General features: G+C 36.6%; 1 protein-coding gene across 2 annotated transcripts in view; it reads left to right on the top strand.

The window, feature by feature from the left end:
* The window catches only part of fstl4 (follistatin-like 4), a 450022-nt gene that overhangs the window by 363365 nt on the left and 62414 nt on the right, over positions 1 to 24243 (top strand). For both annotated transcript variants that reach the window (XR_003937211.1, XM_030153338.1), the window contains exons 7-8: positions 11657 to 11823; positions 20106 to 20226. Coding sequence is in view for 1 of the 2 variants with exons in the window: in XM_030153338.1 (XP_030009198.1) it covers positions 11657 to 11823; positions 20106 to 20226 (288 nt within the window). In the remaining variant the exon portion in view is untranslated. The remainder of the gene's footprint in view (positions 1 to 11656; positions 11824 to 20105; positions 20227 to 24243) is intronic.

Genomic DNA, 24243 nt, shown 5'->3' on the forward strand with positions numbered 1-24243 from the left:
TGCAGTCAGTGCTTTGAGCTGAAGGTTGTCTTTTAGTCGCTGTCAGTGCTCGTTTACAATGGACGTACACAATAGAAGGTACTTGCTCTAAAAGCAGGCAAACAAGGAGCTTTCTGAAATTCGCAAGTGAATATTTCACAACCATTAGTTGATTCAGCATTCAAAAACACAGCTATTAGCCAAACAGAAGTCTCAAGATGATCCACAGATTTAACGATAACCTTTGTTTCTCATTTATTTTTATGAAAAATAGCATATATTCTAAAATGTAATAAATTCAAAGCATGTTCAAAGCAAAATTGTGTGTAACTTGTTTGTGTTTCACCACTGTCCTCCCTCATAGAAGTTCAGTTCAGTTTATTACTTATAAAATAATCCTACATTAGTGCTTAGAAGAAAAAGCAATTTAATGAAAACATGAAAACTTGTAACTTCATTCGCATATGCAAAAAAAAGGGAGAGGAAGTGTAATTTTTTTAATCTCACCCTTCACCACACAACAGCCTGTCATTTAGCATAAGGCTGTATGAAAAATCAATTCCCTTGGATCTTTTGTAAATAGTTAACTCCACATTCAAATACACATACACATACACACACATTCACATGCACATTCATGTACACACACACATGCACATACAAGCACTCATACACATAAATACAAGTTGTATTTTTCTTGTCTCCCTCAAACTGTAACTTCATTTGTGAATATGTGAGTCAGTGACATGTCCAGGCCAAAGACAAATGGAAAGCAATACAGAGGGCTATTTAGAGGTGAAGAATCCAGAATCTCCTGAAGTGGTCATTAGTGCGTTAGAGGACCAAGGTGGTCCTGAGATGGATCAATTCAAGTCGTTAGCTCTGGCTCCGGTAATACCCAAACACTCCAAAGCCTCTCTGAGGTGAGTCCATGTAAGATAGTATGAAGTGGTTTTATGAGTTTAGATCACTGTTTGAAAAATTTCCCTGATGTCAGGTGATGGTGTATGTGACCCTTGATAAGTCAGCCAGTCATATTTGTTTCCTGTATGTTGACATGTCACTGATCTGTTTTGATGGACTGGTAATTGTTATACTTTCTGAAGCTGTGACTAATATTTCACATTCTGTCCCTGTGTGGTGGGTTTGTCCCTAATGTGGAAGAGCATTTATTTAACACCATGTTGACTCTGGAGGAATCACTAAAAATAATGCTTCTTTCTTTTATGGATTACAGGATTGGACAAATAATGTGTTAAGTGTATTAAAATGTGTCCTGTAACATTGTTAATATGTTTGTAAAGAAACACAGTCAGTGCCCTACCATTCCACCAAGGCTCCTGAAAATCTTCGCAGTTTTTTGTCATCATACAGACAGAGAAATGTCACTGATCCTTTTATTGGAAAATGATAGTATCACAACTCATTGTGTTCAGGTATATTATTGCTTTGTATAAATCAGTGTATGACCTGCAGAACATAGAGGTCAGATACCATTAGAAAATGGACCAGAGCAGTGTTGCATAAACCCAATGTCTGTCGGTAGATCTAAACTGTTTAATACCTGTTGGTCCATTAATCCTATCAATACGTGTAAATTATTGATGTAAAATGTAGTTTGTCATCTTTTCATGGTCATTAGATATGACCCATTCGGATGTTCAGAGGCTCTGTAGTTACCATGGAAACACCCTCATCTTCTACAACATTGATTCACCAGTAAAACCCATGGAGTTTGATAAGTGACAGTGGATGGAAATGCTTGTTTTATGTTCAATTAATGATACATTTTACTGAAAAGGTCACTTTTTCTGCAGTTTTCTCTGTTTTTGATAGAATGCCCTGATTTTTAATCCGAGCTCTTATGAATATCTTCATGATCAGTAAATTAAATATATTAAACTAGAAGCACTCGGAGAGCGCAGACCTCCGCCAAGGCTGATCAGTGCCCCCCCCCCGTGAGCCCCCCCACCCCGATCACCACCAAAATTTAATCATTTCTTCCTTATCCCATTTCCAACAAACCCTGAAAATTTCATCCAAATCTGTCCATAACTTTTTGAGTTATGTTGCACACTAACGATCAGTGCCACCCCCCACCCCCCCCCCGTGGGCCCCCCCACCCCCGATCACCACCAAAATTTAATCATTTCTTCCTTATCCCATTTCCAACAAACCCTGAAAATTTCATCCAAATCTGTCCATAACTTTTTGAGTTATGTTGCACACTAACGGACAGACAAACAAACAGACAAACAAACAAACAGACAAACAAACAAACCCTGGCAAAAACATAACCTCCTTGGTGGAGGTAAAAATACCTGATGAATACTGATAAAATACAAAGTACAAAAGACAATATTATAATAAATGGTGATAAATAATTTAAGAAAGGTTAGATATAGAGAAAATTCATTTGGGAACTGATACAAATGTGTAGCGCTGGGCCTTTATGGGTTAAAGTCCAACAGAAGCAGTGGGTTGTCTGAGCATTTGTACCAGATTGTAGTTATTTTTGTGTTGTTGTGGAGACACAATATTTGGCAAAACGTTTTATTCCAGATTTCATTCAACACATGTCAAATGTTTCTGTTTGAGCTTCTTCTAGTCATGGGGTCAGGGGTCACACTAAATAGGAAATTTAACCTTTACAACCCATTTCGTTCAGTTTTAGTAAAACTGTAAACATATTTGCTTATTTTCTTGTATCTGAAAAGAAGAGAATGAAAATAAATATTTATGCTTATTTTAACCTTGCAAAAATGACAAAGCTAAAGGTGGCCTAAGACACTGACTGCCAGGGGATGTGGAAGGCTGGCTGCACAACTCTGAGTTTCTGAATTTTTCCTTTTTGAATACATTCCATAACAAAAATAAGCCCCAAATGGCTGTGGCCTTGCAAAGCTCAAGATGATTTAAAATGGTAGAGCGTGAGTCATTTTCAACTGCAGATTCTAAATTAGATGGGAAATATCAACAGTAACTCCAGCATCAATGTGTTACAACGCAGTACACTGACATGATTATGCTTCCAGTTCATAAAACATGGTAAAGTCTGAGGTTCATTTTGAATGTTAAATGATGCTGGAAGTCCATGTGAAGAGTCACAGCTGCACGAGGACACAGAGGGTCGACTTTCATGTGCTGTATTAAATTCAGTGTGAGAGGTGGTCTAGTTGAAATGCATAGTACCACCCTCAAACCTCCCCTCCAAGTCATGTCAGATCAATGCACTTCATCGCTCATCTGTCCACATTGCACTCAAAGCCTGTTCTGCCACCCAAATTACTGCTCTGCTGAATTATAACTTTGTTGGACCTGGCAGTGTACTGTACCTAAGGCACTGTGAAATACCACTGACAGACTGAGCTGTCAGCCCAGATGTATCTATCACCTGGAGAGCTATTTGAAACAGACAGCTAATATCCAGGGGTCTTTTACCGCAGCATTTGTCAAAGTCTGGAACCGGACAAGACGGTCCCCACAAACATTTCCAACTCTATTAGGTGTCTGCTTGATTTCAGTTTGGACAGGGACGTATTGTCCTGTATTAGAGCTGGAATGCATGTTTGGTGTTGTTTACCCACTCGTCAGCTGGAGGTCTTCAGATGTTCAGTGTGGCTGTTTGTCTAGAGGTTTTCATGGTGTGACAAAGTTTGGGATACTTTCCATGGAGCTGATATGTTATAGGCAAGTGCAACACTGCAAAAATCAAAATCTTACCAAGTGTATTTTTCTCATTTCTACTCAAAATATCTCATCACACTTAAAATAAAACATTATCACGTAAAGAGTAACTTTTCAGTGAGATATAAGAACTTATTTTAGACAATAGATCTCGAAAATCTTATTTTAAGAAATCTGACCAAGATAATTTTCACTTGTTCCACTGGCAGATTTTTTTGCTTAAAGTAAAAGTACTTACAAGTGAAAATCATCTTGGTATATATATATATATATATATATATAGAGAGAGAGAGAGAGAGAGAGAGAGAGAGAGAGAGAGATAGATATAGATATATATAGATATATATATATATAGATATAGATATATATACAGAGAGAGAGAGAGGGCTTTGTTTTTGTTTTAATCAGACTACTGAGTTGTACAGATACTACAAACATGCAAGTAGTTTCATTTTTATGGTCCCTTGTTCTGCTTGTTCAGCGGGGAACAAAATAAAATGAAATTTAAAGAAGTGACTTTAAAATAATTTTCTGTATGAAATTTTGTAATGGCAAAGCTTTTTCACGCAACCCCAAAAAAAGCTACAATGTATACATATTGTATACATATTGTAATCAGCAAATGATGGAAGGGTCGCTGGTTTGATTCCCTGGATTTGCAGAAAGTTGTTGGCTGATGTGCTCTTGAGCAAGGCACTTAACCCATCATTTATGGAGAGAAATTTGTTTCTTTATTCATCAATCAAAAAGAATGGATTTTCAATTAAAAAGAATAGATTTGCAACCAAAAAAGAGATGTGAGAGCAAAAGACAGTAAGTGGCAATGAAAAAAGGCAATTTTACTTATAAATCAGTCCTCATTGCTTGTGAGTTAAAAACTTTTGCTTGAGACTTCAAAAGTTTTGATTGAAAATCACTCCTCTTTGTTTGCAACTTCAAAAGTTTTGCTTATGAATTTAACTGCACTTAATGGGCGGGGCCTACACCGATGGATGAAAGAAGAGTTTTCATTGGTGGGTTTTGACGCCGGCTCCAGCGCCGGCTCTAGCTTCTCCCTTAAACCCACTTCTCTGTTGTGTTATGTTGCTGGGAGGTCAGTTGATAGTCTGCTGCTCTTTGAAATTTAAATGTGTCCCATAAGTAACGAATTACACTAAATGTTGTCGGCTACAGCCTGTACATTCACAGCCTGAGCAGAGTACGGAATGAGTGAGTGAGTTACAGGGAGGAGTTGAGAGACAGCGGGTGTAGGGTGGTTTGACAGGATACCTGGACCACAGCTCAGTGCCAGGTGCCATGGCACAGAAAGAGAAATGATGACAGAGTGACATAGGAGTCCATAGGATACCCACAAACACAACTGAGAGAAGCGATCAGGTTATCAATTCTTCTTAACGATTATCATTTTCCAGCATGACGTTTTCTGGTTTTCCCTATAAGCAAAATGATCTTTTTTTTTTATTGCCACTTACTGTCTTTTGCTCTCAAATCTCTTTTTTGGTTGCAAATCTATTCTTTTTAATTGAAAATCCATTCTTTTTGATTGATGAATAAAGAAACAAATTTCTCTCCATAGTCATTTGCTCCCTGGGTGCTTGATATGGCAATCTCACTGCTCCTAGTCTGCAGTGTGTGGTATGTCCCTGCATGTTCTAGTGATGGGTTAAATGCAGAAGGTCAGTTTTGTGTTCAGAACTCCAGCCCAGACTCCTGTAGCTTTTCAGATTTGTGCAAAAAGATTGGAGACTTGTTTAAATATTACACTTTTCTCCATTGGTTTGGCTCATTTCTTGTAACAGAAATTACATTCTCAAAACCCCAAGATCATTTGGCAAAGCAGTCTTACAGTTCAGCACACCATAGCTCACTTGCAAAAGCTCATATGTCTTCCAAAACAGTTCACTCATGTGACAAAACTAAATTCCTTTCTCATATAAATAGTCAAGAGCCCCCAAAATGCATTGTTTTTTGGCATTGTGTAAGCACTGGAAGTCAGAATGTTTAGATGTTCTGTCACTATGGCAGAGGAGCATTGGAATATCTCTTATGTCCACTTCTCAGTCTTAGCTCAGTCCTTCATTGACAATGGCACTGGACTAGTTTCTTTTGTCCCACTAACAGAATACAATTGTGTATAAAACTGAAAGAAAAAAAAACAAGATTTTAAGGTAGGTTTGAAATCACACATTGCACTTATACACTGGAAACAATTCAAATCTTACCAAGTGTATTTTTCTCATTTCTAGTCAAAACATCTAGAATACCAAGATAATTTTCACTTGTTTCATTTTTTGCTTGAATTAAGCAAAAAAAAAAAAAAAATCTTGAACTAAGTGGAAAAAAAATCTGCCAGTGGAACAAGTGAAAATTATTTTGGTAAGATTTCTTGAAATAAGATTTTCAAGATCTATTGTCTAAAAATAAGTTCTTATATCTCACTGAAAAGTTACTTTTTAGGTGATTATGTCTTATTTTAAGTGTGATGAGATATTTTGACTAGAAATGAGAAAAATACACTTGGTAAAATTTTGATTTTTGCAGTATACTACCAAGGAAACTGTAATCATTTCAATTCACACTCACATATAGTAACTTACATACATCAGAGTAAAAAGAAAATGTGTACAGCATAATATACTGGAATATAAACACATAAAAATAAGTACAATCATATGTAGTCTACAGTGCTGTAAATAAAGCTTTCACAACTAATATTTCTGCACTGGTAACTCACCCTTCCTCTCCTGGCCACCTTCCTATTATCATCTTCACTAATTGAACAGACTATTGTGCATGTGATGACTTATACAATGAAATGATGCTGATATGTTTTGGAGAGCACAATCATTAGACTGAGAATGAACAATCAGTTTAGATCAACAAGATCTATTCACCTAGGAATTGTGCCAAATGTTGGCTAACTGTACTTAAGCATTTGCAAAGATGTACTAAGACATTGAGACATATACCAAGACATTTGAATTTCTCATGTATTTCATCAAATTGCAATTCTGTTGTGAACAGTTGCCAAGTGGTTTGGAGGTTTGTCCATGTTATTTTGGGAATGTAATTTCTGTTTCAAGAAATTAGGCAAACCAATGGGAGAAAAACTTTAATAAATGCACTGAGTATTTTTTTTTGCATCATATTTGCAGACATTTTTCTGTACACTGCAAAAAATGGGTGTCTAAAAGCAAGATAAAAACACTAAATCTGAGGAAAAAGGTACTCAAAACCTAGTAAAATATCTCTATGTAGCAACATAATTTCCCTTGACAAGATGTAAAATTGTTAAATCTAGAAATATGCATGTCTATGTAATGCAACAAGTACAGGCACTGAATCCAAATGCAGAACATGGAGACAGAAAATAAAGTTCACAGGATTTATTAGTCACTGATTGTACAAACAGGTAGGTAATGATAATGAGTAACACGGTCTAGAGGACAGTGGTTGGTGAAATCCTCCTCGGATCCGTCCTCTGGACGTGAACCCTCGGTTCGGCTCGGTAATAAGAGCCGGTTCCCCGACTAGGGAAAAGCAGAGGGAGGTCAGTGACGGAAACAGGTCATACACGGGAAAGCTAGCAACAGGACATAAGGGACAGACAAAAACTCACGTACCAAAAAGTCAGGCGAGGCGGTCAAAACCAGGAAGGCAGGTAGAGGCAGACAAAACCGACAGGGAGCAGGCAAAAGGCAAAAACAAGATGGCCAAACGGGTCAAAAAACAGGAAAGCAGACAAGATCAGAATGCTGGTAAGTATCTATGGGAGAATACAAACTGGCGACTAACTAGGAGAAAGGACAGGACTTAAATACACAAAAGGGAGGGAAGACAACGAGACACAGGTGGAACAAATCAGGGCGGAGTCGGGTAATCAGGGGAAAGGTGAACACGATCAGGAAAGGGAAGTAAAGACGACAGACAAGACACATGAGGGAAAATTAACAAAATAAAACAGGAAGTGACAAACAACATGAAAGACAGACAAAACCAGACTAACGTCTGGTTGCAGGCTTGACAGTCTACAGATGTATGAACACTTAAAATAAGAAATGAACTCTTAAAACAAGATAAAGTATGTAACACTTCTAAATCTAAGTTTTTTGGGGGTTTTTCTTGGTAAGAACCAAATAATTTGCAGTGCATGAAATCAAATCCTGGCATGTTTTTCCTAATTTTAGTTGTCAGAGTAAAATCTACTAAACTAATTACAGACATGACTGCAAAGCACCAAGAGTAATTAAATATTATACTGTGTATGTACAAATGTTGATATTGAATATATTATGGGGTCAGGAACATTAAAATTATTTGTGGTTGCAGCTATGCACACTATAATATGTTGGCTTTTTTTTCAGTCAGCCACTTTTACTACAACTACTTTATCACAACAAGTCAAAATTATGCCACATGACTTTATTTTACACTGACCTTTTGCTGTGTTATGTTAGAATTAAAATGACGGCAGAAGCATCAGAGCATATGATGATGTGGACATGTTCCCCACATCTGCACCACTGTTGTGCGATTGTTTATTGTCATTAAAATCATGGCTGTCTTTTTTTCCACAGACTGACAATGGTCTTCAGTTCAACCTCTGTAAAACTAAATGTGTTATTTCAATAGTTAATTAGTTTGCATTATGGTTGGTTTGATGTTCTGTTTTCACACTGTGCTGATTAAACTGTGTAGACATTTAGAATCACTTCATGTTGAATCCTGTTCACATACAACGCATTTACCTCCTCTGCTGCTTGATAGAAAATCCATAGAAAATCCTCTTTTAAAAGTCCGGCACTAAAAGGTCATGCAGCGTGTTCAGTTAATAATAACACTAAATGCACCTGTGTGAGTGCACACATGTTCGACAGGGTACATTTAATATATGCATGTAAAAGCCATTAGGATTTCTATCTCGTGTGTGCGTCTTTACTTATCGAACCGTGTATATGCTGCATTCGGGCAAATATTAACCCAGGGTCATACGCCGTCATACATCATACCCGAGCCGGACTGCCTGCACTGCGAACTCACCCAACTTGTCTATGTCAGCAACATGGTTATTATACGCCCCTCTGAATATGTCAAACAATTTATATTCTAACCAGATTTGGTCTTTTTTTATTTAAGCTGACAAGATGAAATGATGGATGACCAGCAAACTTTTCATACAGGGTTACACATAAGGTCATAAAAAAAGATTTAAGACCATAGTGGATAGAAGATGGGATACATACAGACAGTGTGTCTGGTAAAATGATATAGTTTGTTGGCTTGTACACTTATAGTACATATCAGATCTTTTCAACAATGTTCCTATTAACAGAAATCTGCCAATTGGTTCAACGTAATAGTGCATATTATTTGATCACCTTTCAGTGGTGCCATATGTCCTTTACCCAGTGACCACCTGATGAAACGTGAGTCACAGATAAGTTTATTTGCAGATCATTTTAGATCATTCTAATCCAGTAGTAGTGTAACTAATTTGATGATATATTTCAATATTGCTCAATGTACTGTATGACCAGTGTCTCATTTAAGCCATTAACCCATAAGGACCCAGTTTGACATTTACGGCAGTTCTCAAATGAATTTTTCTCTATATTTAACCATCCTTAAGTGGTTTATCACTATTTATTGTAATATTATCTTCTGTATTATGTGTTTTTTTTCAGTGAAAATCAAGTTTTTTCCCACAGTTATTCATTCATTTTCTGAACCCACTTTATCCTCACCAGGGTCATGGGGGTCGCTGGAGCCTATCCCAGCTACTTATGGGCGATGACGGGGTACAAGTTCATTGCAGGGCTGACATATAGAGACAAATAATCACTCTCACATTGCCGCATATAGGCAGTTTAGATTAACCGATTAACCTTTCTCTTTGGATGGTGGGAGGAAGCTGGAGTACCCGGAGAGAAAGGTTCCACCCCCATCAACTGGTGTTGGAATTGAACCCAGGACCTTCTTGTTGTGAGGTGCAAATGCTATCCACTGCACTACCATGTCACCCATTTTCCAACATTTAATTTACTAATCATGTAGATATTCATAAAAGCTCAGAGTAAAGTTGAGGATTACTATATCAAACACAAAGAGAATTGAAGAAAAAGTGACTTTTCACCCAAATCTATCTTTAACTGAGCATAAACCAAGTGTCTCCATCCACTGTCATTCAACTCCATGGGTTTTACTGGTGAATCAATGTTGTAGAAGATGACGGTGTTTCCACATTCACTACGGAGCCTCTGAACGTCCAAATGGCTCATATCTGATGACCATGAAAAGATGATAAACTGCATTTTGCACTAATTATGTACATGTACTGATAGAATCAGCTGATCAACAGGTATTAAACAGTTTAAATCAGTTGATGATTTTGGTCAGTGATGGATGTTTGGGTCTTTATGGGTTAAGCTAATGTATATAGTAATGTAGGACTAATAGCAAACTTAACATTAAATAAGTCAACTCATTATGTAATATACAAAAGTTTTATAGATTACCTTGTCAGATAGATTTTCATCAACAGCGGTGGTCAAACAAGTTTCATAATCCCAGAGGCATCAAACAGCACACTATTCCTTTCTTAAAATTAAAAAAAAGGAGAGGTAAAAATGAGAAAGTAAAAAAAGTAAAACTGAAAAAGTCCAGAGGGAAATTTCCTCAAAAGTAAAAAGTAAAAAAGTTGGCCTTTGAATGACATTTCTAGTGGTTTATTATGTTAAAAAACAAAATGAATCTAATGTCATATGAATATAATATCAAGATTATTAAACTACTCTAACATTAAAAAAATGTGAATAATGAACATTAAATTCATTTCAATGCTTTCTACCTCATGTTGTCAACTCAGACTGCGATTGTTTTCATTGTTGTAAAAGCCACCATTGTACACAAAATTAAATCAAAATATTGCCTTTTATCTTCAGCTCCATCCATAGGTGGACATCATGTCTTTGTGTTGGGAAAATGCACTGTGATGCAAAATAAAAAATAATCCAAAAAAACTAATGAGGTTATTACCCCACCCCCCTGAAGGGGAGGCAAGAGGCATTGTTTTTGGTTTGTTTGTTTCTTTGTTTGTTTGTTAACACTAGCAGCAAAACTATTGGTTGAATCCATACCAAATTGACTTTATAGATTGCCAGTGACCCAGAATGGATCTCATTACATTTTGGGGACAGTAGGTCAAAGTTAAAATGTTTTTTATGAATTTTTAAAATATTCTCATTTACTTATTATGGGCAAAATATGTGCGAGGGGCGGGGTTTGTTGTGCCTGGCACCACTTGTTTGAAAATATAAACAGTAGAAAAAACAGATACCTGAAAACTTCTTTTAGTATATCTCAAAGTTCTCACATACCTCACACCTCTGCATGATCCCACATTATCACAGTGCCTTCAAATGGCATCTGTTTTTTTGTTTCGATTGAAAGACTGTTAATTTGCAGAAATGACTTTCTTTAAACAATACAATACTGTGCACACTTGTTCAGATAAAATAAATAAAGCATTTGGTGATAAAGTTGACAGGCTGTAACTGTGACTGTAGCTCTGTAAATCTGAAGCCCGGCCACACCGCCTGGCAGAACACGCTATTTATGGCGCCAAGGGGAACCAGTGAAGAATAATTCTTAATTTGGCGTAAAGGTGAATTGAATTGAATGGCCATTTCAATGACCATAAATTTCCCTTAATGAGAAGAATGATATTTGGCTAGCCATGTGTCCTCTGACACGTGGTTTCTCTTCATGCTGAATCTCCTTCAGTCCTGGACAGCTGTTTATCCTCCCTGGTTCACTGGTAATGAGATGGATGCTTAGAAATGTATTAAGCTTGGCTACAGTTCCACTACATCAGTGCACTTGTTCTGATTTGTGATTTTCTCTGCCTTCTTTCTTTTCCTTCTTCTCTCATTTCCCCTCTTTCACACATTCTTTCTTTTAAATACCAGTCGTCTCTTTTTGGTTTTGACAGAGGTCGTCCAGCTCAGCCTGGCGGAGGACCAGCAGATCACTGTCTCTACGGTAACAGTGGGCCTCAGCGCTGTCCTTACCTGTGCGATCCAGGGGACACTGCGTCCGCCAATCATCTGGAAGAGGAATGGGATCATACTTAACTTCCTGGACCTGGAGGATATCAACGTGAGTGCAAGTCCTTTTCATTACAGTGGACCATTCTGTTCCTGCTGATGATGATTGGGGTGCAAGCAGTGATGATGAGGAATTATTCCTTATTATTGTTGGATGTCAGAGGTACTGATCTGCACAACTCCAATTTAGAGAAGCAGACAGGACTACTGGGCAAGAAACTAAAGCAATGTACTGTTGTGGATAGGAGCAAAAAAAAAAAAGGTACATATCATCAGGACACATTAAATGTTGGTGTTTCTCTGTGTTTTTCTACTAATATAATTTTATAGTGCAATAAATGTTTTTATTTCATCTGTAGGGTTAATTCTGACGGACAAAATGCTGTTGGTTTATTTTGTTCAAATTATAACTCAACAACAAAGTTTATATATAGATATAGATATATAGATAGAGAGAGGGGGGGTGGGGGTTGTTTTGTTTTTTTCTACGTCAGTATTTCAGAAATGTTTTCTATTTCCGACCACAAGTAGGTGTGGTTTAAAAAAAAATCAGCCAGAATTATGGATTTAGATTTTATCGTGATACTGACAACAACTAACATCAACATTTTTATCGTGATAATATTTCAAATCAACAGCACAAAAATTCTCAACTGTAGGTGTGATGTGTCCCAACTTTTTGTCCATATTATATGTATAGATTATTTTACCTTGAGTGCACACTTTATTTACTTTGCAGTCAGGCATCCCTATATCACTCTACTTGAAGCCATCAGGCTCCCTTCTGAAAAACAGCACTGTTATCTCAGTATTGGACTTGCTAGTCCCCAACTACCTCATACAATTAGTTGTTTTGTTTTTTTTTTTTTGGACTGCAGTTAACATGTTGAAACACCAGACACAAGTAGACCAGCACTGCCTGTCCTCTGTGACGTAAAATGACTGTTATTGACAAAGGGGTTCGATGGTTTTGAAGTGATTTGAGAAAAACAAGGGCTTCAGTTTCCAATCTAAAAGACAAGGTAAAACTTGGAAAGTTTCCTATACATAACATACACTTAAACTAAATTCAGATGTTTTTTTTTTTAGATGGGCCTTTTTTAGGTGGCTTAAGTAGTGTTTTTGTTATTGGGCATGTCTTAGTTTCCATGAAACTACCTCTGTGTACTTTTGAAAATTAGGGGTATGGTCAGGCAATACACTGCAGGTAATACACAGATTTTACTTGAAAGGTACACATTTGTCATTTGTAATAATCTCATCAAACCTTGAAACCAGTACATTTAAGCAGTATGTAGTCATCTTGTACAAAATGGCATTGATGCATGAACAACTCAAATGTAGCAACAGACTAGAAGCACTCGGAGAGCGCAGACCTCCGCCAAGGCTGATCAGTGCCCCCCCCCCGGGGCCCCCCCATGCCAAGGAGGTTATGTTTTTGCCAGGGTTTGTTTGTTTGTTTGTCTGTCTGTCTGTCTGTCTGTCCATTAGTGTGCAACATAACTCAAAAAGTTATGGACAGATTTTGATGAAATTTTCAGGGTTTGTTGGAAATGGGCCCCCCCGTGGCCCCCCCCACCCCGATCACCACCAAAATTTAATCATTTCTTCCTTATCCCATTTCCAACAAACCCTGAAAATTTCATCAAAATCTGTCCATAAGTTTTTGAGTTATGTTGCACACTAACGGACAGACAAACAGACAGACGGACAAACAAACAGACAAACAAACCCTGGCAAAAACATAACCTCCTTGGCGGAGGTAATTAATATATCATACACATCCAACAGATACTAAGGAGCATTATCATACTGGTTAACCTGTGGTTCTGACTACTTGTTAAAAAAAACATCCAATATGTCCTCTTTTGTTTGCTGTTCACCAATTAACTGACTAGTTTGCTACTCTCTTCTTGCTGACGTTAGAAACAGCCGCTATTATGATTAAAAGGGGGCTGTTGAGAGCAGTGATGCTGAACCAAACAGTAAATGAGCCGTAAAAGTAAAGTGAGCCGAAAGAGGCGAAAAAGCGTTCAAAGCTGCCGAGTAATTGCATTCGGGTCTGTCACTATGAGCAACCCATTTACTTTTTTTTATTTAAAAATATGGAATAATGCAGCTTTTAGTCAAGACATCCAAAGCACAAACACTTCTCTTCTACCTTTATATGTGTGCGTATGTCTATTACATAGTGAAGATGCATTTAGTATTTGAACCTTCACTGTCCAGCCTGTCTGAGTAAATTTGGGTGGAATTACTGATAGGGTTCTGGTTAAGCCATGTATGATGTGTGATCTCACAAAGATAGAAAGACAAACATGTGTTTGTACATGTTGTTACTTTAATAATGCTTTCTTTGTGACATTTAATTGGACTTACTGATTAATATTTAATCATCTTTATCAGTGAGGGTGCTCTGTTGGGAAGCTGTTAATGATAGAAAACAAACAGTCTATTAACATTGCTGCTATAAACATGTCACATGCCTTTGGGGTTTTTAATTTACGCTATTGTTTTAATAATCTTTCAAAACGCATTGTTTCAGTTTTTTTTTGTTTATTTTCACTATTTGGAGCACTGAAGGATAGTCCAAAGCAGGCCAAGACCGGCCCCCCAAAGGGTCCAATTCAGCCCATGGGATGAATTTATGAAATACAAAAAATTACAGTGAAGATGTTAACAATCTAGGGTGTCAAAATCATTTTAGTTGAGGTTCCACATACAGACCAATTCAATCTTAAATGGGTCAGACCAGTAAAATTCTATCATAATAACCTATAAATAATGACAACTCTAAAATGTTCTCTTTGTTTTAATGTGAAAAAGTCAAATTACATGAAAATGGAAATATTGGCAAACTATCCTTTTTACAAAAATGTGAATAATCTGAACAAATATGAACAACAAGATATGTTTTAAGTGCAATTTTAACAATACTTTGCCCTTTTTGTTTTGTTTTGTTTAATGGTAGATCCACTGTGATCTGTAAGTTGTACTGGACATGTGAAAATGAGAAGCTGAGGCATAACATTGTTAAAATTGCACTTATTTTTCTCAATATCTCTCAGGTTATTCATGTTATTGACATTTTTTAAAGGATAGTTTGAAGACTGAAACATTTTCATAACATAATTTTACTTCACTTGAAAACATAGAGAAAGGTTTGGAGTTGGGATTATGTATAGCTTATTATGTGGTTATTTTATGTATGTGAGCCTTGAACTAAAATGAGTTTGACACCCCTGGTCTAGGCAGATGAGATTTTGAGAGATTTGACAAAAAATCTGACTTTGCACTTTTAAAAACCAGTGATAATCCACTGGAGAGAAGTCACAATAAAAGTGAAGTCTGACTAGAAATCCATCCTTTCCTTCCAGTTCACAGTCCAGTTGCTTCACTCGGCGCTTAATGAACTATGTAGGCGTGCTCCTGTTTAGTCACATCTGCATAGGTGACAGCACCGGTGCTGGCCTTGCTTTACCCACCAGCGGATCACAGTTCGCTAATTACATGTTAATGAGTGGCCTTGTTGGTCCGCTGTGATGATGAGCCGATAAACAATGTCAAGTGTTGAGGTGGAGACTGGAGGAGAGGCGACGGCAGCCAAGGTCCCTCTGGCTCTTGACCACACATAATGAATTTGTACACGGTAGACTGATCTGAGCGGAGGAGGGAGCTGCAAGACGCCGCTCGATCTGACTCACTTTTTATCCTGTTAAATGAGTGAAGCAGATGGAGCTAAGAACGGCTCAGTGTTAAGGACAGTCTCAGTATTTACTGTTAAAACTCAGTGAATGTATGGGAAATAAAGACAACACTGACTTAATGGAACAGACTAAAGGGAGCAGTTGAAAATAGTTTACTGATTACATTTTTTTAGAAATTTCACCTGAAAAAAGCAAAATATAATATGCAGAAGATAAGATAACATATAGAAACCTGTATATTAAACCTCTCAGTTATGTCCTGTGAATGCAGGATTTTTATTGTATTATATTTTTATTTATTTGGTTTACTTAATAGGGACATGGTACATTAATTTGTATTGCTGTAAATGCACCAGAGTAAGCCTAATGGCTATTTTTCATCTGCAGTCCCTGGACAGGTGTTAAAATTTCACCCTAAAAAGTAGCACAAGGTTAATACAAAAATTAACCTCCTTAATGCCTAACTTTATATACAAGTGTATTAAAAAATTATGTTTTTGCTTTCAAGTAGATGCTAAACTAAGTGGAGATTGTTGATTTGACTATAGCACATAAAATAGATAGAGTTTTGGATATGTTGCCTATTTGTGACAGTCAACGTTAAGGGGTTAAATACACATCAGTTAGTAGTTTGTAAAAAATTGTTAAAATACACTTTGCACTTAGAAATATTAAAAAAAAAAAATACAACAGAGACAGGAATAAAAAAAACATCTTATGTTGGCAGCTCCAATTATTAATGTTCCAGGTTTTTTAGTTGCATTTTGAAGTCATTATAAGATGTGAGTTCTCTGATTATCACTGGAATAGAGTTCCACTCATGTGCAGCTGTAACTGGAAATGAGGTCTGACGGTTTTCTTTTTTTTTTTTTTTTTTGACAAGTTTTGGCATCCATCTTTATACACAGTCATGAAAGCATATACTCTAAAATAACATAACATAACATATGACTTTATTTATCCCACCATGGGGAAATTTCACAGTTAACAGCAGTGACATACAACAAGCAACTATAGACAACATAGAAAGCATGACTGCATCCTATGTTCAGTAAACGCGTACAAAACAGAATCAAACACCCCTTAAAACAGTCACATATTAATGTTAATACATATTATACATAATACACATATTAATATTAATCACAATGTTATTACATTTACTAAGAAACCAACTGAATGAAATAAAGTCCAAATCTTTTACCAATTCCAGTGTTATTTTACCCAAGAAAAAAAAGGCTGAATCATGACGTTAAATGTGAGTCCACCCACCCACCCACGCTGTCTCTTCTTTATGTCCCTCTGTCCCTTTCTAACTCTTCAGAGGATAAATATATTAATGAAACATAAACTTCCCTTAAACCCTGCCAACAGTCATCCTCTCATAAAAACACTGTCAGTATATCTAATAATAGTTTGTGGTGCAGGGAAAAATGGGGAACTCCTCCCTTGTACAACACAATATTAATAACAAGGGCTTGAGTGTAAGAGTGGGCAAAGGCTCTATAAATGTAGGGAATCGCTGAAAGTTGTTTGTGTACACAGGAGCTTCAGTGCTGTTCTGTTGAATTTGGATGCAGGAGAGTTAAAAGACAAATAGAGACTAAAAACTAGAGCAGTCGGAACAGAAATATAATCTATCGCTTCAGATGAGGTTTGTGATATCTACAATCCTAACCATTAAAAGCAAAATAGTTGTAAATGATTAAATGATTAATGAAGCTTTAACATGATACATCTATATTCCTGTTATTGGCAGACTTATAAACTCTGTTTCGCTTCTGTTTATAATGACACTGACACACTCTTGCAACTCAAAAACAAAATGATTGCTACATTCTTTTAACCCATAAAGACCCAGTGCTTCTTCTGTTGCAGTTCCCAAATACATTTTTCTGTCTATTTAACCTTTTCTTATTATATTATCCCCTGTATTAAACTTTTTTTAAAAATTAAAAATCATGTATTATCCTATATTTACTTGTTGCTGCCTCTTTTATGTCTGTGCTGGATTAGGGGGACATTATTTATATGAATGTGTCATCTCAGAGCTTAAATGCCCTTGATACTGTTTATCATGGTGCTCTGAGGTTTATCACAGGCTTCAAAGTCAGGACACGTCATTGTCTTTTATACGCCTGAGTTGGATGGACAGATCTTTTTACATGTAGACTGAAATATTGGTATTCTTTTATTTATAAATGTATCCTGAGTCTGCTTCCATCATATTTGGTTGTCTACATTTGTTGGAATGACTTGAATAATTACAGTCTCCAGTCCCAGGATCTGTTATTTTTACGGGTTCCAAAAGTCAAAACAGAACTGGGAAAGAAAGCTTTTAAATATTCTGCTCAAACTGCCTGGAACAACCTACAGAAGGACATTAAACTGAAGGAACTGGTCTCTTTTAATACATTCAAAGTCATTTTAAATCAATGGGAAAAGCACAAATGTGGGTGTAGGTGTTTTTCTAATTGATTGAACTGGGTTTGGCTTTGAGATGCTTTTAAGGAACATTGTTATTATACTTTTAGTACCTTTTAAAATAATGGTGATGTTTTATATGTATGTTCTTACCAGTTTTAAGTTTGTTTTTAGTGATGTCTTTCATTGTGTTTATGTATATTAGTGTGGATTTAGGGCTGTGATGTCCATTTTGTGTAACTTCTGCTGCTGCTGCTGCTGCTGCTACTGTTGGTATCTTGGCCAGGACACTCTTAAAAATTTTTTTTTTTTTATCTCAGTGAGCTTTTTTCCTGGTTAAATAAAGGTTATAATAATGATAATAATTTAATCCACCGATCATGTAAATGTTCATTAAAGCTCAGAGTAAATTCAAAGGTTATTATATCAGAACATAGACAAATGAAGAAAAAGTCACTTTTCCAACAAAATCTATCATTAACTGAACATAAACCAAGTGTCTCCATCCACTGTCATTTATCAAACTCCAAGGGTTTTACTGGTGAATCAATGTTGTAGAAGATGACGGTGTTTCCACGGTCACTACAGAGCCTCTGAACGTCCAAATGGGTCATATCTGATGACCATGAAAAGATGACAAACTGTATTTTACACCAATTATTTACATGTATTGATAGGATTAGTGAATCAACAGGTATTAAACAGTTTACATCAGTAGAAGATTTTGGTCGTTGGTGGATGTTTGGGTCTTTATGGGTTAAACATGGCCCCTTTATGTATAATTCTGACTCTGCTCTTCATGCTACAAAAGTATGTCACCTAGCTTAAATGCGGAAAAAAAACATGTTATTTGTCCATATGCCTGCACAACAACCTTCTGCAGCTAAAATGACTTGTGCACAACATACATGTTTGCTTATTCACTGTGAAGGAAGACTCTCTGCTCTAGAATAGCAGAAAAAAAACTGACACTTTAGACAAATTCAGCAAAATTCACTGGCAGCAAGCTTCTTGCCTGTGAAGTCGGGCTGTTCTCAAATCAGACAATCCATAGCAGATTCTGAATAGCTTTTGTTTTGCTTGTTTTTTGCCTTTGCACCTGCTGAGCAGCCCATACTCAACTCCCTAAAGAGACTACATGTCAACTTTCCCTGTAATACTCATGTTTTAGTGCCTGTGGGCATATGTTGCGCTGCTCTGCCCTCCTTTTCTGGCAACTTCTCTATTTCTGTTACAGTTAGGTTTGCAGTTATGTAATAAGTAGACAAGTCTCTGTGTACAATATGGAAGTGAGAAAAAAAAAATGTGATGTGACTGCCTGAGTGATGATACATCTGTATTTTTTGACCCTACTGTGTACCCAAATTTAGGAGAAGTTTGAATTGTTCACACAAATATATCTGCGAGACATATTGAAGTCGTACTTTAAAGCGCAAATGGCCCATCCGGTTTTAATTACTCTCACTGGTGCAATTGTATCTCTCACCTTAACTGTAAATCGTGAACTTTAAAAGCTCCCCTCTCTATCTTGGAAGAAAATCATTTCACATTTTCACTTCACGGACTCACCCTTTTCTGTCATTATATCCAACCGCCCTAAAATTTAAAAAAAAAAAATGTGGGGAAGCAGCCATTTGAGGTTTCCATGTCATGACAGAACTGCATCAGGACATCTGCTCTGCCACTTGGTGGGACAGCAAACTATTTAATGGCGTAATCCGCCCTAAGCTGTGGCTGGAACCCCCTGGTGACTGCTGCATGCTGCACCAACAACAACCGACTCCATTCATCAACCTAATGGGCTTTATATTTTTAACCCTTGCCATTTATCAGGCTGAGGCAGCATGAAGAGGGGAGAGAGGAGGATCAAATTCCCCAACGCCTGCTTCGACTCAACAGGGAAACCGTTGATGCATAGTCCTTCTTCTTTTCACATCACTCTTTTTCTCTCCTGTCTTTTTCCATCACTCCCTGCTGTTGTGTACCACCTTTCCCCCCTGTTCTCCCTGCTCTTTCTAAGCATCCCTATGTATTCTGTCGGGCTACATTCATCTCCCACCCCCACCTCCACCCCCCTCTGTCCTTAACTCGCTGGGGTTGTTTCCATCCCCATCGTCCCCTCCCAACCACATTTTGTTTTCCTCCTTACCTGTAATACTTCCAACAGCATCCTTAACTTGTGTTTCATTCTTTGATTTCTCAGGACTTTGGCGATGACGGCTCTCTGTATATCACCAAGGTGACCACCATCCACATGGGGAACTACAGTTGCCACGCCTACGGCTATGAAGATCTCTATCAGACACATGTGCTGCAGGTGAATGGTCAGTAGCGGCTCATTTCTTACTTAAGTGGTGGGAGGAATGTTAACAAAATGTCTTACTATTCTTTGTGTCTTCTTTAACTAGTTGCAATAATAAAATGTTTTTTTTGGATACATATGATTTCAACTATTGATTATTTTCTTGACGATGTGATTAGTCTATAAAATATATGAGTGTTGACAAAAATGGTATCCAAAGCCTAAGATACTCTATTGTTTGGTCACAACCCAAAGATATTTAGTTTATTGTCACAGAAAGAAACTAGAAAAGAGAATGGCCTTTTTCTGTTTGCGATAAAATCATTCAAATTATAGTGAAAGTGTAATGTTTATTTATATTATTGTTATTTATTAATTTACTTAACAATGATGTTGCAGTGAACTATAGTGGATATATAGAACATCTGATGTTCTGCACAGTATATGCTAAATGCTATATACTATTAGTATAAATGTAAATGTATGTCATGTAAATTCAATGATCAACATCTAATTGATCAATCAGTGCTGCACTAATTTCATCGTTTCTGAACCAAAATGTCTTTTGTATTAATATTGTAGTGCTGTAACTCTAACTGAAGTTTTGAAAAGTTTGGAGGGAACAAAATAACAGACATATAATAACAGTTTTCATGCATAGAAATTATAACATTTGGAAGTATCTAAAAAGTTTAGTATAAATATTAATGTACATTTTTCACAGACAGTGTGCTTATTTACAAAATCTGCATTATACCAGCAGCAGGTCTGACTTTTATGATAAAGTTTAGGAAGAAATACACAAAACGTCCTCATAGATGTGATGTTTTTTAATATTTAGATTTAATGATGTTCTTTTCCTAAGTCTATTTATTACCTAAACTAGGTGTTCCCAAACTTTTAAACTTGCAGCCCCTGAAATAACGGTGCTAGAGACTGGCGACCCCTACTATCTCCAAAATGACTGAAACATTAAAAAAAAAAAAAAACGTGCACACAGGACTCATGCACTAAAAGGTGTAACCAAATACAGGCATAACAACACAAAAGAACAGAACAGCCTGACAACCATGATACGATTTTATATAGAACAGTTTACTATAAAATAAAAGCAGAATACATCAAAGTAATCTCCATAAAACATATGACTGAACATTGTTGGTGTCATATGCAAACTTAATTTTAACACAATACTTTTAACACCATACTGAAACATTAAAAAAAATGTGCGCACAGGACTCACATAATGAGACTGTGACATATTTGCCACATTGCATTGTGGGTGCTGAACATTTACTCATTTGTATTCTGTTTTATGTACAGGGGTTCAAGGGGGGGTTTGTGTTAATGTTTATTTAGATTAGTGTGTCTGTTTTACAATGTTTAGTGGCCTTTTTATTTTATTTTTATTAATGTGACACCATTAGTCAAACCTGTAGGCCAATCATTGATGAGCTGTTGTTCAAACACTATTGTTATAATCTTTGCAACTGTAGAGTAGAAGCATGTCCTGAGTTTCTAAATTCTCACAGAGCAAACTGCCTACTTTCAAAGAACAGTTGCTACAATACCATTGATAATCTATTGTAATCATCTCAGGGGTCACATGAAGAGAAAGCTGAAAACTGTCTTATGACCTCCACTTTGGGGACCCCAGACCTAAACCACAATCCAACCATCTTCCACCCATTTAGAAAAATACTGGATCCTTCAGTGACAAACTACCTTGAGATTTTACATGAGCCAGATCAAGCGGTGACCCAGGGACACATTTCCTGTTCAATAAGCTCTGTGTTGAAAACTAAATGACTCCCGCCCATGTTTAATATGTGTATGAATAGGTCTCAATAAGTACATTAACACGACAATTTCCAGAAATAAAATTTTTGGGTAAAAATACTTAAATTACTGCTGCATGGTACGGAGACTCAAAATTAACTTTTTTTTTTTTTTTTCACTTTACGCAAATGTACGAAACATGCTGTTCTCATAAAAAAAATGATACTAAATGAAATATAGGGCTTTAGCTATGATGTTAAACTATAATCGGGATCAATATTGAATAAATATGTTTAAATGACAAGTTTTTATGAACACAGACATGTTGTGACAGAAGAACAGGTGGGAACTGTGACACAGGGACAGCAGTTTGGCATTTTCTTCAGTAGTCAGAATAAAAGATATTGCTGGAACTGATAATAAAATATTACAAATAAACTGATAGTGATATATACAGCTAATAGCAGAGCATATTTTACTATTTGATTGTACATAACCTTTCTATATTCTTGTACTGTTGAATAATTAGTTCCTACAGGTTCACAGACTTAACGTATCACTTATATAAGCAAGAAAAAATATTGTTATCAAAGTTAATAGTGCATTTACATATTTTAGCCCTTTTTAGGTTTAATTTTAGATTGATATATTTTTATATCTTTTTTTCTGCAAGTGATACTGAAATTTTGTCAACAGGTCCATAAAATAGAGTTCTTAAGCTAAAAATGGGCCTATTTGAGAAATGATAGGTGACACTTACATTTTTGATGCTGGCGTTCACTTTCACTTGATCTGGCCCATGTACCTGTGTTTTACAGAAACATACAACGGCAGCATTTTCTTCTTGAAGGCCTGATATTTTCTGTTTTTGTTTGTTTGTTTGTTTTATTTTGTTTTGTTTTGTTTTACTGATCCCATTGCAGTCACAAGCAGCAGGCAGGCAGTTTGTCTTTATTGAGTTATGATTCTCTCCTAATTATTTAGTTTAAACATGAGGAACCGCAGTGAAGAATTTGCTTGTCAAAAGGATTAGTTTCAAGGAAAGGGTAAATCTACTTTACAAAGCTAAATAAGTGCCTCCAAGGATCATAGCTGTCAAGGAATTTAGTCAGGGTGTTACATGCTTGAATGGAGCTTTGCAGTAGTTCAGGTATGCACAGAAGTCAGGGCTGGTCACAAACCCTTTTTCATCCAGGTGCTCATGACTTTTTTTGTCCTAAACCAACACTTTATGGCCAAGGCTACAGTCAGTCATGCTCTGAATACTACACACTGCTATAGAAAAGAACATCATCTCCTCCACCTCCTCAGCCTCCTTCTGCATTTAAGCTACAGTCATTGATAGTTTTTGGTGTCACTTAGTAAAAAATTCAGGATTACCCTTTTCTCTGTTGCAATGCAAGTTGACCTGACACAAAAAATAAGAAATCTACCGCCCTACTCTATTTGCGTTTGTCTTTATCTCACAACAGGAGGTTTTTTGGCATTCATACGTACTTTTAGATAAATAGAGGCTGCAACTATCGATCATCAGAAATAGCATTAATGTTCAACTCCATGTCCCGACAAAGAACCATGGAAAAGTACCTGCTCTTTACCTTAGCAGCATGGAACAACATCATGTCATCTGTCTTTATATTTAGTCTGTTGATTTGGACACCGAGGTAAAAGCTGCAGAAGTTTGTGCTGATTTTGGCCCTAGCTTTCATCAAAATTATTTGTCCATATGCTGTATATGTACATGCCACATTTACCCAAATTTGTGAACAAGTCTATTTGTCTGAGTGGTCATTGTTTGGAACTTTTGGATCCATTCAGCTTCAGTAGTTTTGTGCTCAAGTAGCTTCTGCTCCCTTTGTTTAAAAAGATCACGAAGTGATTATTATTAGTGTTAAGAAAGGTGCAGAGGAGTATAGGCATAAATTTAACGACCTCCACATACAGATCCAGTCAGTCATTCCACTGCTGAGTGGCTCAATGCAGCTATTACTGGTCGACTGAAGGCTCATTTATGCTCGCTGTACATATGTAAATAGATATGTCCATTTCTTTTCTTTTTTTTTTTCTTTTTTTTTAAACTTGTCTTGTCCAGCATCATAACAGCAGAATGGGAGTCTGGCTGCCTTTTGGTGCTGAACAAACTTGCTTTGCCAAGGGAAACTTCATAAAGTATATGAAGCTCCCCTTCACATTCTACTACCTTTATTATGAGTTTTGTTGAACCACATTTCAGTTCCAGACCTGACATATGGGGGGGGGG

The sequence above is a fragment of the Sphaeramia orbicularis genome, chromosome 14, assembly GCF_902148855.1.
Source record: "Sphaeramia orbicularis chromosome 14, fSphaOr1.1, whole genome shotgun sequence".
Classification (NCBI taxonomy): Eukaryota; Metazoa; Chordata; class Actinopteri; order Kurtiformes; family Apogonidae; genus Sphaeramia; species Sphaeramia orbicularis.